Source organism: Pteropus medius, unplaced genomic scaffold (assembly GCF_902729225.1).
Source record: "Pteropus medius unplaced genomic scaffold, Ma_sr-lr_union100, whole genome shotgun sequence".
In the NCBI taxonomy this organism is placed as follows: Eukaryota; Metazoa; Chordata; class Mammalia; order Chiroptera; family Pteropodidae; genus Pteropus; species Pteropus medius.
Window position 1 is genome coordinate 5,389,602 of NW_024344437.1, and position 15,329 is coordinate 5,404,930.

At 42.5% G+C, this 15,329-nt stretch overlaps 1 protein-coding gene across 2 annotated transcripts in view; it reads left to right on the forward strand.

Moving 5' to 3' along the window:
* Positions 1 to 15,329, forward strand: part of STARD13 (StAR related lipid transfer domain containing 13) — a 201,953-nt gene that overhangs the window by 156,635 nt on the left and 29,989 nt on the right. For both annotated transcript variants that reach the window (XM_039873031.1, XM_039873030.1), the window contains exon 4: positions 9,599 to 9,662. In XM_039873031.1, the coding sequence (XP_039728965.1) occupies positions 9,599 to 9,662 (64 nt within the window). The remainder of the gene's footprint in view (positions 1 to 9,598; positions 9,663 to 15,329) is intronic.

Consider the following 15,329-nt stretch of genomic DNA (forward strand, 5'->3'; position numbering starts at 1 on the left):
TGGTTTGCAGTGGGGCTTACACTTCTCCTTGAAACCTTGACCATTAGAGCATATCATTTAATATAATATAAATTATTTTCTGGGGATGTAATTCATAGCACGGTGACTATAGTTAACAATACAGTATTGTTAACTATATATTTGAAGTAGCTAAGAGTTCTTAAAGGTTCTCATCATAAGAGAAAATATTTGTAACTGTATATGGCAAGGGATATTCACTAAACCTATTGTGGTGATCATTTCTCTGACATATACATAAGTTGAATCATTCTGTTGTGCACCTTGAACTTATGCAATGTTATATGTCAATTATATCTCAAAGAAAAAATTATTTTCTTATATGAATCACACAGTTCCACACATACGTCCTCTTCCCTGCCAGCAACACACACATACGTCATCGTCTTTGCATAATCACCTTTCTCTCTCACCTCAGCTAATATCCAGGGACAGGTATTTGCGGGTTTATGGGCTGGAGGGAGGTCAGCGTTTCTGCTGCAGCGGGACCCTGTGGGAGGAGGATAGCCAGAGTGAACCGCTCAGCAGAGCAGAGGCGTGGCCTTCACTGGCTCTGTGGTGGCACAGGGACAGCCACTTGTGGGCTTCCGATTGCATTTTTCCCCCTGAGACGCCATAAAGCCCACCTGTTGGGTGGCCCCACCCTCACTGAGTGCAGACCGGAGCTGTCTCCATGGCCTGGCCGTGCGCCCTGCTCTGCAGGGTCCTTGTAAACTCCGGGGCCCGGGGACACCTTTGGCAGGCCCTGTGCCCCCTGACGTGCCCCATTGGGATCCCAGTTTTAGGCTGTTTTCAGTTTTGTCCTTGAGGGCCGCACCGGGAGCACCTCCAAACGGAGAGGGCCCTTGGCCGGGAGTGGAGGGTGAGAAGCGAAGCCCGAGGCTTTACGCAGAATCGGAAGTTAGAAATGAACTTGTACCCCTGCCTGTCGTTCCTCCTGTGCCTTTGGCAGGAATGTTAGAAACGTCACGGGAAACTGGCCATCAAGTCAGCATGGGAGACCTCAGGAGCAATCTAAAGTCTTCCGGTTTCAAAGTAAAATGCGAATCTAAAATATGAGGGAGGAAGTCATTCCATTGCTGTCCTATACATCCATGGGGCCCTTTGGCGTCACCTTGGCCTCTGTGACAGGGTGAGTGGGAGACCCGTCTCAGACAGGTCATTCTCGTTGTCCCCCCTCCCTCCTTCCTGTGTCCTCGTGTGTCCTCCAGGAGCACTGCCTCACTCGGAGCGCCCTGCTGGGCATGCAAGGACATTACCAATTTCGAAGTGCTCGCCGGTGGGAACCGCGTTGGTTTGGCACAGATGTTGGGTGCTTCGTGGCCTGTGCTGAGCAGGAATTCTGCAACGTTTGATCGATTGAACTGGAACCTGGAAGAAAATAACCTGTCAGTTCACAAAGTATTTCATTGCTTCTATGTGTTAGAAAATATTACGATAGCAAATTATTCATTTTCTCCTCAAAATATCCTAAACTTTTCTCCTTCCTGGCTTGACGCCTTAAAGAAATACTCTGTGCTCACAGCGTGTCCTCAATTTCTCAGGGTCCACCTGCTTCTCAGCCCTCCTCTCTTGGGCTTCTGCCAAGTCCAAAGGTTTCGGTTTTCAATCACTTATTCTTTTTTAAATATTTGATGCAACTAACCAACTTCCCCCACCCATTCGTCGTGCCTGCTCTGTGGCTTCTAGGATGCCACCTCCAGGTCCTGTTGACCTCCTACTGTTACCGAACTTGAGGGGTTCACCACTTGGGGTGCTCTATTCAAGAACGAGACGCAGTTGTCATTAGGTAGATGTTTTTACTTGCAATAAGGCTCTGTCTCCCCAAAGAGAGCCTTAACCATCACTTATATGCACTGTTTAGTCAGTTCACATAGATTTCTTCTTTGCAGTTGGCTAAAATTCTAGTCGAGCTCATCTGTTTGCAGCTGCATCTGCAAAATACTGTGCTACGTTTTAACATCTAGCAAGAATAGCATTTAGTAAGAACCGTCCAGACCTGGAGACCCTTGTCTGTCCTATCTATCACTGCATCTCTGACTACACCTGCCCAAGCCTGGCTCCGCCTCCTTGGCCCATGCCTGAAACACTCGTGTTTCCTGGGTTCTGGATTCTTCTCCTTGGGTGATTGGTTTCATTATTATGTATCTTCTACTCATGCCATCTATATTCCGAACACTCCTCGGTGTGTCTAGATGTCACAAGGGCCCCTGAAGTATCACACATCCAAACATGAGCTCATTATCTTTCCCCTATCCAGTCTCCGTCCCAGCTTCTCTAGTGCGCTGTTTCCTTTGTTGAAAGGCACATTCATGAAAGCCTGAAACCTGGGAGTCACATTCTGTCTCTCCCCCGTGGTGGCTTCCGCATCGGTTAAGGACCAAGTCTCCATCTGTTCTCCCTCCCTTTCTTCATCTCTTTGCCATCTCTCACCTCAATCAGTGTAAACGCCTCCTAACAGTGCAGTCTCTGTGCTGCCACCAGGTCGGTTCGTGATTTGCCATGTGATCACGTCACCTTCCTGTCTGATAGCCTTCGATGACTCCCCCACTGCCCGGAGACTGCGCCCAACATCTTCATTTGGGTCCTTCACGCCTGGCTCCCTCCCGTCTGTCTCCCCACACATTCCCACTCACGGCTTTGCAGGTCCCAGGCTAAAGCATGCTGTTGAATGCCCGTCCGCTTTGCCGATGACTTTTCTAGCCTGGGTGGCAAATTTCTCCTAGTGCTTCATGGCCTTTGCTCGAGTCTTACCTCCCCTGGGAGGTTTCGTTCTCACGTGCTCATTTAGGTCCCACACAGGACTACGAGAGCCACAGGGCAGGGATCACGTCTCGTTCCCTGACACCTCGCCTGGTTCCTGGAACACGGGGAGCCGGTTGGATGAACGCATCACGGTTTCATCTCTCCTCATTGACTTTCCCATTGGAACCACAACTTTCGCTCTTCAAATGAGCCTCTGGCTATTTCCCCTTTGCTAAGGTATTAGCCGTTCTTAAGCGTCTGAAGATAAGAGTAGAAATTAACAGGCAGCAGTATCATTGTGGACATTTCTTCTGAAAGGATCAAGCTACTCTGCTTATGTCAACGCGTAGATCCAGTTTGCGCAAAGCACAGAGCGTACAGTCTTCATCATGAATTTTCTCTTGCCGTGGAAAAAAAAAAGGGAGGGGGAGGAAATTACCATTGATTGACTAGCCCGTGCTTGGTCCATGATGTATGTTCTCATCTTCCACACCAACCCCCACCCCCCCACCCCCAAACTTCTTCTTGGGTAGGCGGGAGCAGAGAAAATTACCGTCAGGAAGAACGCCCAGCTCTGCTAACTAATGCCCGCTTCTCTTGAGCAAGCATTCCTCCAGGAGCCATATTCTCCCCATCTGAAAATAAAATGGTCAGAGCAAATAGTCCCTGGAGTCTGCCAAGCTCTGATATTTCCTTAGCAAACACTGACTGAGTGGATTTGCTCTGAGCCAGCGCCTGTGCTGGGCATTAGGGATGCAAATGAGATGCTGCTCTCAGCTTGTCATGCTCGGTGGAGAGAATAATTCTGTTGTTCTGACTATACAAGGTCTATTGTGACTACTTAAAGTCAACCAGTGATTGGATCATGTAGACAAATACAGACAAAGTATGTTCAGTTAAGAAAGAAGAACGCACTGAGACTGTCACGTATAAAATTTCCTGCTAGGTCTTATGTGGATTAGAGGAGTAAATTATGGTTCCCGTCTTCGAAAGAGACTCTGACACAGTGGAGGACACACTGTTCATGCAACATAGTTTTCCAGGCAACCAGTGTTAGACCAACTCGGGTTATCTGACAGGTTTTACATTACTTATCATTACATTATATATACCAACGCCAACTGTTTGTCCTAAGTGCAGACTGGCTTCATTCACAGCAGAATTTCACAGTGGTTTTGATAAAATGCTCTGAATGCTTCTGTTATGTGATGTGTTCTTTCACCTGAGGCGGCCGGTCATTAAAGAGGCATTTGCATCTCTCTGGGACATGTGTTTCATCCATTTCGTATTCTTGCAGAGTCTGCCATTGTTAATATTACCTTGTGCAAGATAAATTACAGTCTGAGGCTGCACCATGCTGGGAAAGTCTGCCGAGCTTCAGACCCCCACAAGGAGTGTTTTCTCTCTTTGTCCTTTTTTTCCCATCTTAACAGATATATATTCTTGTTGCATTTATGCGAGAGCTGTTTTGGAGATCTTTACTTATCATTCCACTGATGTCACTCACTTGTATTATTATTTATTCGGCTTTGCCATAGTGTAATTTACATGCACATAAAAATCACGAACTTAGAGTATATGACTTGACAAGTTTTATCGAATGTATAGTTACGTAACTATCACAACGATCATGATTTATAACATTTCTATTACCTCGAGAAGTCCTCTCTCGCTGGCCTTAGCGAGCACTGTAAACCACTATGCTATTTTCTGTCACTACAATTCTACCTTTTCTAAAATATTGTATAAACATCATCATGGAGCGCGTGTATGGTCTCTGTGGCTGGCTTCTTTCACACCTCACGGTGCCTCTGAGAGTCATTCATGTTGTTGAATGCATCAATAGTTAGTGCTGTATTATTGAATATTTCATCATATGGATGTACCACAATTTTTATATCCATTTATTGGTCGAGGGACATTTGGGATCTTTCCCCTTTTTGTCTGTTTTATAAATAACACTGCTATGAACATTAAAGTGCAAGTCTTTGTATAGATGTATGATTTATTTTATCTCGGATAAATAACTAAGACTAGAATTGCTGGGTCAGATGCTAAGAATATGTTTAATTTGATAAGAAATTGCCAAACTGTACCTCTTTGGAAGTTTCAGTGGTTCTGCATCCTTGCTAAAACTGGGTGTTGTCAGTATTTTTAGTTTAGGGGTTCTAGTGCGTGTAGTGGTGTCTGTCATTTTAATTTGCATTTCTCCCATGACTAATGATGTTGAGCATTTTTTTATTCGTTTATTTGCATTGCATTTGTATTTCTACTTTCAGAACTGTGCAATAAGTTACTCTTTTTTAAAATCGGGTTGTTTGACTTATTTGGAGCTTGAGTTCTTGATGTATTCTGAAAATAAGTCTTTTGTGAGATGTGTGTTTTGCTCCAAATAGAAGAGTGACTCTTAAGTTAAGGTGTAGGCAAATATCGGACTTCAGGGGAGATAAAAGGACCCAAATCTAGGTAGTCAAATCTAGTAAGTCTCTACCTTTAAAAAATAATAAGTAAACCTCTTGTGTGGGTAACGAGGTATAAAGCGTACTGAAGCTTGTGGTACATACAGGGTGAGCTCTTCGATATCTTCGTATGTGTAGCAGATCGAAAACTTTTGCATGGAATTAAGTGTTTGTTTGTGCTTCCAAACCATCAAGTTTGTTAGACAAGTACATTTTCTAGATAACAGGCAGTCTGTCCCTAAACACACCTGTTGCAGAGATGCCAAACAAGCAAGATCAGCTTATCGAGGCTATTAGATATCAGAGCTTCCAAATGAGAATATATGTATAATTTACTTCACACGTCACGCTCAGCTCTTAGGTAGCGATTTAAACACACGTGGGACTAGCCAAAAAGATAGGCTGTCAGTTACAGAAGCAGAGGGCATGGACACGCTGGAGACAGCTTTAGAATAAACGGTCTGCTTCTAATCCAGAGTTGGTTACTGTGTTTGACACTAGGGAATGTGTAGTCAGTGGGTAAATGGATGATGGCTGAAAATGAAGGGAGTCATCAGATATTTTTAAGTAAATGAGTGGCATGATAGAAAGTTGCGAAACAGGACTGGTTTTAATGTGAAGCCTTCGAATTGGCAGTGGAACCAATTAAGAGGCTGTTGCCTGGCTTTAGGTAAAAGATAAGAAGGGACTGAATTAGGACCAAAGAAGAGGCAAGGTTTCAAAAATATTATGGAGGTATAATTGACAGGACTTGGTGATTGAAATAAATGTAGATCTTGAAGAAGAAGAGGCTTAAGATAACTCTGTTTTTCAGTTAGGGTGGCCTACTTGGTTATGCTTGTGATCATGACAAGACATTTAAATAGGAGAAACAGAATTTGAAGAGAGAATAGTGAATTCAGTTTCGATAGCTGAGTTTGAAGGGCCAGTAAGACCCCACAAATGGATGAGACTAATAAATAGCTAGACATGAAACTCTGGGCCTCGGGTGAGGTGTCTGGGCTAGAGATAGAGGATTGGGCATCATCAGAGTCTAATTTATTTTAAGGTGACATAAGATATTTCGGTATACTGCACAGAACACAAAGGGCAAGAACTACAGTCTGAATTCCAAAAAATATTAATAGTTAAGGGGCAAGTACTGCTCGGTGACAGAAGGAAGGTGGTGTTTATAGAGATGGCAGAATTCACAGTCTCGAATGCCAAAGAAGAGAAAAGTTTCAAGGAACAGTAAGTGGTAATTAGTGTCCATTGCTACAAATATAACTTTGCTTAAGGAAAAAAAAAAAAAAGACAACTATGGAGTTTGGTAGCTAAAAAGTCATTAGTTGAACTGGAAACAGCCCAAATGTCCATGCGCAAAAGAATAGATAATACGACTATATATTTTTATACCATGAAATACTACTCAGCAATTAACAGAGATGATTACTGCTATACTCGACAGCGTGGATCAATCTCAAAAACATTCTGTCAGGGCAGAGGGGTGCCCAGACACACACAAAAAACGCATACCGCGTGATTCCATTTATAGGATGACCGAGAAATGACAAAACCAGTCTATGGACAATAGAAGTCAGAAAGAGGGTGCCGCTGGAGGTGGCGAGGGGGTCGGAGTGGTGGGGAGAATTGGTGGCGAAGGAGAACAAGACTCTTTCTGACGTGAAGAAATGTTCTTTACCTTGTTCGAGGTTAGTTATAATTGCCAAAACTCATTGAGCTGTAACCGTAATATCTATGCATAACTGAATTCCAAAATAAGCAACTGGTCAGAGATGAGAGATTGAACATCTAATTTGCTTGCTTCTAATTTGCAGAGAGACTTTTTTTTTTCCAAAAGCAAATGTCCATACGGAGAGATCACAACGACACAATTTTTAAAGCAGAAAAACAGAAATATGAAGTAGAGGACTTAGCAAACCCAAGAAATAAAATCTAAGTGGTAGATGGAGGAAGTCATACTATAAATCAGTTTGCACTACAGAATCCTAAAAAGCTCAATAGTGGGAAATGAGGTTAAAGGCAAGCTAAAAAGAATAGGGTTGTTTAAAATTCCATCTTAAAGTTGGTTGAACCCTCCATTTACTCCTCCAATCTGTATTTAGGTGACCACTCCCCACCATCAGCACAAGACTAGATGTCCTGTCCCTGGAGAGGCTAAAACATAAGTTGCCTCAACTAAGGGACATCAGACATAGTTGAAGGGAGAAACTCTTTTTAAAACAGGGGCTTCAGTGACAGTCCACCTACATTCTAAATATTGTGATTACCAGACCTCTTTTGTAACTCAGCTCCAGAATATGGGAAAACATGCTTAAAAAGAATCTGAGAAATTTGGGGATCTGAGTTCTGAGAAATCTGATCAGCCCATGGGGAAAAAAAAAAAAGGAGCAAACTCTGATTAGAACAGATCTGAAAGTTCTGAGAGAGATGTCTCCAAGGAAATTAAATTGATAAGATTATCTGATATGTTTTAACACGCTGAGAGATTTAAATAATTAGGTAAGTTTTTGAGTTCGAATTTAGTGCTAAGTACATACAAAACTATGGAAACAAATTAAACAAGATGTTTATTAACTCCTGGGGTAATAAAAAGTTGAAAATGAAAGAAAAAGTAATCAGTGTGTGATAAAAATGTGAAGAGCTTTTACACGGCCATAATAAATACTGGATATTGATTTATGAAAAAATTATGAAATTGTGACCTAACTATAGTTACAGAAGGTGAAGGATGTGAATGTATTGTGGGGAGGTGAAGGTGAGAATAGGTAGTAAAAAAAATAAATAAATACATCCTCGTCTTTCATAGAACAAAGTGAATAAATAATGACTTAAACTGAAAAATCGAGAAATAACACCATAAACACATTGTGAGAAGTAAACACCAAAAGAAACAGTTGAAACAGTTGCTTCTGAAGAGTAGTACATGGAAAAGGACTTGAGGGGTAATGTTCGCTTCTTCAAACGATACACATTCAATAACTATGATTTTTAAAAAGGAACCAAATGAAACAAAATAATCAAGGTATTTGCAAAGAGAATTTCCTAAAATTAGATTGCCACAGGTCGAAGTGAATAAAACTTGAGACTGTTCTCAGTGTACTGAGTAGATAAGGTAGGGAATGTCAGGGTGGTTAGTGTAGTTGCTTGATGGAAAGATAGGGTTGAAGGAAAATTGATAGTTTGCTTGATTATAGTTATTTCGGCAGCTAACTCGTTGGTTAGTCTATTTGTTCGGGATAGGGATGAGCTTAAAGAGAAGAAAATCAGTGGGAGGGAATAAGGGAGGTATCACCATCTCAGATGAAGTGGTGGATATTGAAATCAAAAACGAGGTTAAAGGATTAGCTTTGAAAAAGGATAAGAACATGTCTTTTTTCATGATGAAGGAAGCGATTATTGAAAAGATTTATGTCTAATAGCTTATATTAAGCTATGGTTTCTCACTGGCAGTGGTTGCTAAGTCATCCTTTGAGGAACTGGCATCGTTTTCGTGATCTGAGATTGGAAAAAAAATGAAAGCTGAGGGGCAATTTTGGGAACTCAGCTGAGGATGGAAATCAAAATGTATATATTAGTCGGCACAGGCTGCCGTAACAGAACACCACAGACTGTGTGTCTAAACAATATACATTTATTTTCTCACAGTTTTGGTGGCTGCAAAGTCCAAGATCAAGGTGCCAGTAGGGCTTGGTTCTTGGTGAGGACTCTTCTTGGCTTGCAGACAGCCACCTTCTCACTGTGTCCTCACATGGTAGATTGAAAGCGAGCGAGCTCTCTGATAGCTCTTCTTAAAAGGATACCAGTTCTATCGGGTTAGGGTTTCATCCTTTGACCTCCTTTAACCTTAACTACTTCTTGCTCCAAATACAGTCACGTAGAGGATTAGGGCTTCAAATTATGAGTCTTGGAGGGATAGAATTCAGTTCATCCCATGTACGATTCAGCACTGTAATGTAAGCTATTTTTCCATTTATACCCAAATATTCCAAGAGCAAGAGAGGACAGATGGTCGAGTTAATACAGATTTGGGGACTAGCGTGATGGAAGATCAAGGTGGCAAACATATCGAGGGGCTGGTGAAAGTATGGCTGAAATGATTGACCGTGGAAAGAGAAGCCGAGAAAGGGCCAGGTTTAGATTAGGGAACGGGGAGAGCTTGGTAGGCTTCATGGCACAGTCCTCTCAGGCCCAGAAGCTGGAGAAACAAACAGGAACTCTTCTACGGCGAAGCTTCTGTGAGTACAGTGCCTTCTTGGGACATAACTGGTTGTTTTTGCATTTTCAGCCTCACTGGCGATGAATGAGAATTAGAAAATTTAAGTTTATTAGTGGTAGCAATCATCACATTTTTCTTTTCTTTTCTTTTTTTTTAGACGGCTAAACACGTTGAACAAGTGTGCCTCAATGAAACTTGATGTGAACTTCCAAAGGAAAAAGGTAGGTGTCTGCACTTGACCGTGGCTGTCGCCACAGAAGAAGCTTGCATCTGTAGATTAAAAACAACACGAACCTAAGTAAAGCTCCAAAAGGCCCGACCATCTCCGCTTGTTCCCCAGCATCCCATCTTATCATAACCCTCATGACGTTAAATAAGTCCATCATAAACCCAGGCAGAGTTGTTTGTTTCACCATCTCCATTGGCTTCAGTTTTTATCAGAGAGTTTGCACAAAAATGTAATATGTTGTCATTCTTTACGGTAATCTTTCAGAGGTTTGTCGAGGTGTAAATATCTCCTCCTGAGGAGAGTCAGGACTCCACAGTGATTAGTAGGTTAAGAAAATACGGAAAAGAGCCTATGGGTCTATGCCAGATGTCTCTCCCTTCATTCTTTCCCACAGCGTTTTATTTCAAGCACATTTCCTGAGGCGTTTATACCCTGGCCGGGTCCATTTCATAACCGTTGAGGGGGTCGGGGAAGAGAGTAACAGGATACTGAGCCGGCCTCATCTTTGACCCCTCGACTTCGCTTTAGTGGCAAGGAGTTTCCTTCAGGTTTAACAGTCACTGTGCTCCTTCCTCCTTCTAAAACTTGGCATGAATGAGGCTGGAGATGTCAGTTCTAAAATGAAGCTGTACTTCATTGAGCACTTACTGTTTACTGGGAGCTACGTTATACACTTGCTGTATACGATCTCATGTAATTCTTTACGGGAGGGATTCTCTGTTTTCTAGACAAGGAAAGTGAAACTTGAAGAAGTTAAATCATTTATTTGTTCATAATATTTTTAAACTCAGGCATGTCTCACTTCAAAAAACGGAGGCTCCGAACTACCTCACTGAAAGACCTCTCTTTCTCCCTGAATTGATCCTTTTAGGAAATTCAGAGTTAAGATCGTTAACTGCTTTTTTTCATTTCACATCTCTAATATGTTAACAAGTCAAGCCTCAGTCTACTTCGAAGAAGCAGAGAAAACATCTTTGAGTCAGAAGAAAGTGTTCTTTATCCTGGTCTTCACAGAGAAATCATTAAACCTAGTGGATTTTAAGTCACTCCTGGGTAACCTAATCTTTAAAAATAACTTTAACCCGAATTTCTGCTCTAAAATAGCACACACACAAAAAAAAAAAGTTAGTGAATTTTTGTTGACCTCACCTTAAAAAGAATTGGGTGTTTGAGCTAGAAACCAAAGATTCAAGTTAAGGAGGTAATATGGTGAAAAACAATATCCAGAGAAATATTAAAGCATGAAGACAAACTAAAAATGTGGGCATAAACGTCCCAACAGCTGTCTGGCTGAATAACACCCTTGAGAAGCACACAGACTATTTGAAGCGTGAGGGTCACATGTTGTTTTGATTGTAACACATGGTTCTTATTAAACTGAACATGGCCACACCTGCATGTCTGAAGTGTGTGGCTGGTCTATACGGCGGCCTATACAGACCTTTGGCTACAGTGTATTACAAAGGAAAATGCCCAAAACTAATGACATGATTTGTTTTCAGCCACGTGGGGTCATTATATCCCAACCCTGTCACTTGTCTTTCCAAACCCATATGTGAGATAGGCTTAAATAACATTTATTGGACTATTTATGTGTTACCGTCACAAAAGCTCCTCTGTAAGTCGGACGCTTCAGTATTCTGACATTTTTAGTTTATTCCTTATGCCGAGTAGAGTGTCACACACCCTCACAGCCCCTGCTTATCCACAGGCCTCGCCAGTGCAGGCCGTTGAATAAAATATTGCTTTTCGTGTTGTAATTTAGGGAGTCATAACCTGAATTTTCAAATAAGTAATTCCAACGTGCGGTCTTCACCCAATTGTGAATCTCAGTCGTGACCAGCGTCTGGGGCTGTGAGCTCGGCAGCCATGCAGGAGACCCCGAGTGGTGGCACAGGTTCCCGCAAACTGCACCTTACACGAGCCATAGGCCACTCCTTCATTTTCCTGCAAAAAAAAAGGCAAAAAATAAATACCGGCTGGGAAGAGGCCAAATGATCGAAAATAGAAAGTGAAACTTAAGTACCAAGTACCACGTGGAGCTTCAACCCACTTGGGAATTAGTTTATTTGGAAGAAAACTAAGGCAGCAGCATTTCTTCTAGCTCCGTCCCCATTGCATGCGATCCAAAAAAATAAAAGTATCATCCTCATCTCTAATCTGCAGAGGCCACACGTGCTTAATTCTGCAGAACGTCATCCCCGATGGCCCGTCTGGGGCCATAATCTTCCTTCTCCCCTCGGGGCTCTTGGGCCTACGAAAGGTCTGCGTGAGCTCGCCTGGTGGTTGGTATGGGGAGCATCACTCACGCGGTGCTGACTGTGTGCCAGGCACCATTCCTCACCATTAACCGCAGGTCACGGATGCAGAAATTAAAGGGCAGAGAAGCTAGGAACTTGCCCAAAGCCACTCAGAATGATTATAGACAGGATTTGAATGCCTCTTTGCCTTTCGAAGATATTTAGAAACGTGGTTGGAGACCTGGAGGAGTTTCTTTAGCCATTCATCCAGTTATGTATTTTTATTGCTGTTGTTAGAAGAGGGATGTTTTTATGCCATCTGTACTGAAGGCCACCGTTTATTTAACATCTTCATGGAAATGGATCTCTGGATCTCTCGCAGTGAACATGTCATGAATCTCATTGCTCTGCGTTGCATTTATTCTCATTGGAATCTGAAGGGTTGGCTGGTTTGAGCCAAGAAAGAAAAAAATAGTCTACAGGTAGATGAGGATGGCGAAGCCTCATCCACACTGAGTTGGGCATGCATCTTTCTTGTACAACAAACGCCACTCGTAAAGCACGGGGAAAATGAAATCTCACGTGCCCTCCCACGACGTAGTACCACAAGATTTTCTCCTTGCAGAAGAGAAAAGTGGTCTCTCAGAGATTCAAGATGACCTTCCCTGTCTCTGGCACAGTTAGGTGGAGCAGCAGGTTCTCAGTCTTGGCCACAACCCAGCCCAGAAGTGTTTGCAGAGAGCCTGTGACACCAGCAGTCCCCCGCCTCTGGCTTCAGGCCCCTGCAATGTGGCAAGGGGCACGTTTGCGCTTCACACAGGGCCGACTCGGCCACTCAGCTCCAGTTAACGTTAATGGAAGATAACTTCTAAATTGCTATGTAACTGTGGATTAGCTGCCTCTCTTGCTGCTGTGGACTCCTATACGTGGGCTCCTGTTTGCAGTATAAAGTCATAGCCAAATTCCATTTAAAAAACAACAACAAGAACAACCTTCTTTTGGCAGCGTTTTGTTGGTATTTGTCTCTGAAGAATGTGTAATTTCAGCTTAGAATGTTCTCATTTTTTAGGGGAAAAAAACAAACATTAGAGCTTCATCCAAATGAAAAACAAGGCACATGCGAATGCTACTTGTTCTCAGAAAAAAGTTGTCATTATTACTCAAAATCTGGACTTACTTCGTGACAACACTGAAATCTCTGAATCACGGTTAGTGCTTATGCGACGTGACTTCTACTGGGCACTGGAGTCAGAGACTGGAGCCCCCAGCGGGCTGTCTGATTAACGAGGGAAGGGAAGGACATGTACACAAGACTCCTACCTAAGCTTTCCCACGGGAGAAAGAGCGGCTCCCAAAGAACGTTCTGGTTAAAGCTGTAGCTTTTGTAGAGCTCTCCGATGTCACGACCAAGGTGGATGCCAACACAGGAACCATGACCGATGGCCACCTTGCCGTAGCACCTCACAGCCTGGGTGTCATCAGCATTTCCAAGGAGCTGTAGTTGTGGAGGGGCCTGGTCTCCACCCCCCCACTGCCTGTCACACCCCCCACATCTCCCACCAAATAAGACACCGCCTGGCAGCTCCTGACAGCAGAGTCAAATGAGAGAAAAATTATGTTTTATTCCACCCTTCACATGGCTGGAGCATATTACAGCCTCGAATCGAAGATAATTGCCTGTGAATGTCCTAGAACCGTAGGATCCTTGAGTTGGAAGGAATCCTCCATCATCTTTTCCAACTTCCCATCCACCACAGGGTTTACTTCTTAGAGCCTCCCTCACAATTCACTCAGCCTTTGCTCGTCACCATCTAGACGTGATTGATGAGTTCACTACATTGCAAGGCAATTTGTTTTATTCTAATTACTAGAAATCTTTCATACGATAATCTAAAAGCTAATTCAATGTAAACATGCCCGTCTAATGCCAGCTCTTTTCTTTGGAAAAGCAGAGAATACAGAGTTCTCCTTTCATACAGCGACCCATCAACTCTGTCCTCTAGACAGGTGGCAGGGGTGGGGGAGAGGAGGCAGGTGGTGATGTCAGCCAACTACTGCTGATGTTTTTGTAAAGAAAGTTGCATTGGAATGAAGTCATACCCATTCTTTCGGCTACAACGGCGGAATTGAATAGTTGTGACAGAGACTGCATGGCCTGTAAACCTAAAATATTTACCATCTGACCCTTTACAGAGAGGTTCCGTACCTCTGCTCAATCTCAGTTTCTCAGACTTTCTGTGGTGAGTGGCTGTTGGCTTCGTTTTGTTTTGTTTTTAATCTTCAGTGTGCCACGGGCCGGGACACGTTTGTAAAATGCAATACAAATGAATTATTGGAACTATGAAATGAAAAAAAGAGTTACAGAAAATAGTAGCCTAAATTTTTTTTATTATTAGACTCTACAGACACAAAATTGCATTCCAATAAATATAATCAAAACAAATATAATGGAAATAAAAAAGAATTACGAAATTCACATTTTTTTTATTGAAAGTGTACGTTTGGCAATTATTATGAGAAATCAGGATTGCACTCCTAACTTTTTTGTTATTCAGCTGTTGTAACTAAACAAAAAGTCTACTTTGAAATAGCAGTTCCCCATATTAAATGCCTTTATTCAGACTTTGATCAAACTCTGTGACTATGAGTGTTCACGACAGCGTTTCTTGTTTGTTATCTAATTTAGGTCGTATTGACAACACTACTCCCAGGAAGAAATGTGTAACTAAAATGTTTCTTTGTTTTAATACAAGTCCTCCTAAAGAAACCAGTCTCAAAGAGTATGTTGACTTTTGAAATCAAAGAAGAGGTTTGAAAGTAATTTTTTAAAGTTTAGGGTATTTCTTTTTTTATCTTTTTTTCAAAAGGAAATAACCATTGCTGTATTTTCAAAAGTCATCTTTAATCCTTCATCACTAGCTAGTTCTTATAATTCTCTTTCTATGAAACAGTGGATCCCGTACATTATAAACTTTGAGTCACGGTAGATAAAGTAATCTTGAAATAGTGACTGCTGTTCAGTAAAACTAGTCCACTGATCGTGAACTTGGGTAGCATGGCCCTGCCAAATGGTGACAAATGTTTTAATGCTTCCTCTCGATGTCTGTGCTTATCTCACTGAGACTGGTAGGTTTGGGGCCCGGCAGCCCCTTAACCACAGTTTGTGTAGCACTGCTATGGAGCTTCTCATTTCTAAACCAAATGATTAGGTTTTTCCATCATCTTTCACGGGAGGTTGTGGTTCCAAGATCCTCGGCCGTTCTGATGACTCTTCTCTAGAAATGCTCCTCTTCCCACGTGCCCCTTAACATGTGGCATTTAAAACCCAGGCTTCTGGTCATGCATCCTGAAGCTGGCGACTTCATATGGTGGCTGTGTCACATGATCAACTCACGTTAGGCTCAAGTCTGCTACAACCC